Source organism: Gekko japonicus, unplaced genomic scaffold, assembly GCF_001447785.1.
Source record: "Gekko japonicus isolate JY-2015 unplaced genomic scaffold, Gekko_japonicus_V1.1 scaffold167, whole genome shotgun sequence".
Taxonomy (NCBI): Eukaryota; Metazoa; Chordata; class Lepidosauria; order Squamata; family Gekkonidae; genus Gekko; species Gekko japonicus.
The window spans coordinates 1,074,125-1,076,512 of record NW_015164670.1 but is presented as its reverse complement, the minus strand read 5'-3'; the positions used below and the strand labels follow the sequence as shown (position 1 = coordinate 1,076,512).

Genomic DNA, 2,388 nt, shown 5'->3' with positions numbered 1-2,388 from the left:
GAAAGGAGCCCCGCCCCCCCCCCCCCGGGGTCCGGGGATGCCTTCTAGTCGATAGCCAAGGGCTCATCGTCCCCTCTGGAGGGGGTGTCTGGGTCGATGGCTAGTGTGCCGGTCGGTTGTTTTCCCCAGCTCTGGTCGGGTGCCGGTTAATAGCGTTCCTTGGTGCCGCTGGCCTTCCAGCTGGGCCTGGCGCTCGCGGGGGGGGGGGGGGGGGTCCCCGTGCGTGCCCACTTCCCCGGGGCTCCTCCTCAGCCTCTCTGTGCTCCTCCTCCAGCCATGTCCGCGTTTGAAGTCCAGCCGCTGCCGGCGGAGGCCCACGAAGGGGGCGTGGCCCGGTTTGCCTGCAGGATCTCCGCCAACCCTCCGGCCACCATCACCTGGGAAGTCAACCGGACAGCCGTGCCAGGGGACACCGACAGGTGGGAGCCGTCGCCCTCCTTCCTGCTCCCGCCCCTGCCACTGCCCAGGCGGCCCATTCTGGGTGCCTCCCCTCGGCCCTCCTTCCAGAAGCTTCAGAACTGCGTGTGTGCGTGTGTGCGCATCATCCCCTTGAACCCACAAACTGCCCCTGTGAGTCTGGTTAGGGTCCAGGCAGGGTCATCTGCGTGGCTCCATGAAGGCTCCCAGCTGGGTCCCCCGACAGATTCAAATTCAGAAGAGCCCTGCTGGCTCAGACCAGCGGCCCACGGAGAGGAGTCCAGCGCCATCCTGTCTGACGCAGCGCTGCCGGAGGGAGGGCCAAACGAGGCCGTGGCCCTCCCCTGAGACCACCCCTCCCTCGTGGCCCCCTGGTCTCCTTCAGGGGTCGGCTGCTCCTCCTCCATACCCAGCTTCTCTTTTGTCACCGTGAGCAGCAGCCACGGACAGACCTCTCCTCCTCCGTGCCTCCATCCTCTGAGGTGGTCGTGAGCAGCTGTTTTGGGGAGTGCGGAAAATAAGAACAAGTGTTCAGGGCCAGGGAAGCTTTTAAACGGGAGCTTTGAAACGCAGGCAGGTGCGTGCTCCCAAACTCATAGTGTGTGTGTGTGTGTGTGTCCCCTCCCTCCGGTCTTGCCCCCCCTTCAGAATCACGGCCTTGCCCTCCGGAGTGCTGCAGATCTACAACGTCCAGCAAAAGGATGCTGGGAATTATCGCTGCGTCGCCTCCACGGTGACCCACCGGCGGAAGAGCACAGAGGCCGCGCTCACCGTCCTCCCAGGTTCCCCCCCCCCAGACGCGGCCAGGCCTTCCGCCCCTTCCGCCGGGTCCCCTGCCAGCGCGGGAGTGGAGGGTGCCTGCCGCGCACCGATGGCGGCCCGGGTCTCCCTTCCCCGTCTGCCCTTGAGGCGCGCGGGGGGCCTTTTGTGCCCTGCCTCTTTCCACTCCCAGCTGTGTGTTTTTCTCTTCCTCCTCCTCCTCCTCCAGCCCCGCCCGCAAAGTCTTTCCGCAAGCCGGCCATCATAGCCGGGCCACAGAACGTGACGGCCTCCCTCCACCAGACGGTCGTCTTTGAGTGCATGGCCACTGGGCAGCCGAAGCCCATCGTCTCCTGGAGTCGCCTGGGTGAGTCCCGCCCTCCCAGCCCTCCCTGCTCTCCGGCCCTGGCCCCTGCCGCCTCCGCCTCCTCCTCCTCCTCTGTGTTCCTCCTGGCGCGCAGGGCTGTGGGGTGCGCACTCACACAGGGCACTGCAGCAGCCAGGGCCACGGGGCTGCCAGGTGACAGAAGAAGGCCAGAGGCTTCAGGCCTGGGCCTCTCTGCCGCTGGGGGCTGATCCGTCCTCTGAACTGTTCCTCTTACCACCCCCACCCCCTCCAGACCACAAGTCCATCGACGTCTTCAACACCCGGGTGCTGGGCAACGGGAACCTCCTGATCTCCAACGTGAACGTGCAACACACGGGCGTCTACGTCTGCCGGGCGACCATCCCGGGCACACGCAACTTCACCACGGCCATGGCCACTCTCCTGGTGCTTGGTGAGTCGGTGCTGAAGTCCACGAGGGGGAGGGGTCTCTGGGGTGGGGTGGGGGGCTGGGGGCTCCAGACCCCGCTTGGTGCGGTGCTTAGGAGCGCGGACTCTGATCTGGGAGAGCCGGGTCTGATTCCCCACCCCTCCTCCACTTGCACCTGGCTGGATGGCCCAAGGGCAGTTCTCGGGAGAGCTCTCTCAGCGCCACCCACCTCACTGGGGGAGGGGAAGGAGATTGTGAGCTGCTCTGAGATGCCTTGGGTAGTGAAGGGCGGGAGAGAAATCCAATCTCTTCTTCCTCTTCCTTCTCCTCCCCGCTGGCTGGGCCAAGCAGCAGTCTTGGGAGGGAGGGAGGGCCAGGTGGGCCGCCAGGTCCTCTGTTTTTCAACACTGCTTTGGGGGGGGGGGGGTCACTTCCCACCCAGGGCCCGTCCCAGCTG

At 66.0% G+C, this 2,388-nt stretch overlaps 1 protein-coding gene across 1 annotated transcript in view; it reads left to right on the top strand.

Moving 5' to 3' along the window:
• Positions 1-2,388, top strand: part of PRTG (protogenin) — a 33,365-nt gene that overhangs the window by 1,244 nt on the left and 29,733 nt on the right. The window contains exons 2-5 of the mRNA XM_015409158.1: positions 275-419; positions 1,066-1,199; positions 1,406-1,543; positions 1,797-1,955. Coding sequence (XP_015264644.1) covers positions 275-419; positions 1,066-1,199; positions 1,406-1,543; positions 1,797-1,955 — 576 coding nt within the window. The remainder of the gene's footprint in view (positions 1-274; positions 420-1,065; positions 1,200-1,405; positions 1,544-1,796; positions 1,956-2,388) is intronic.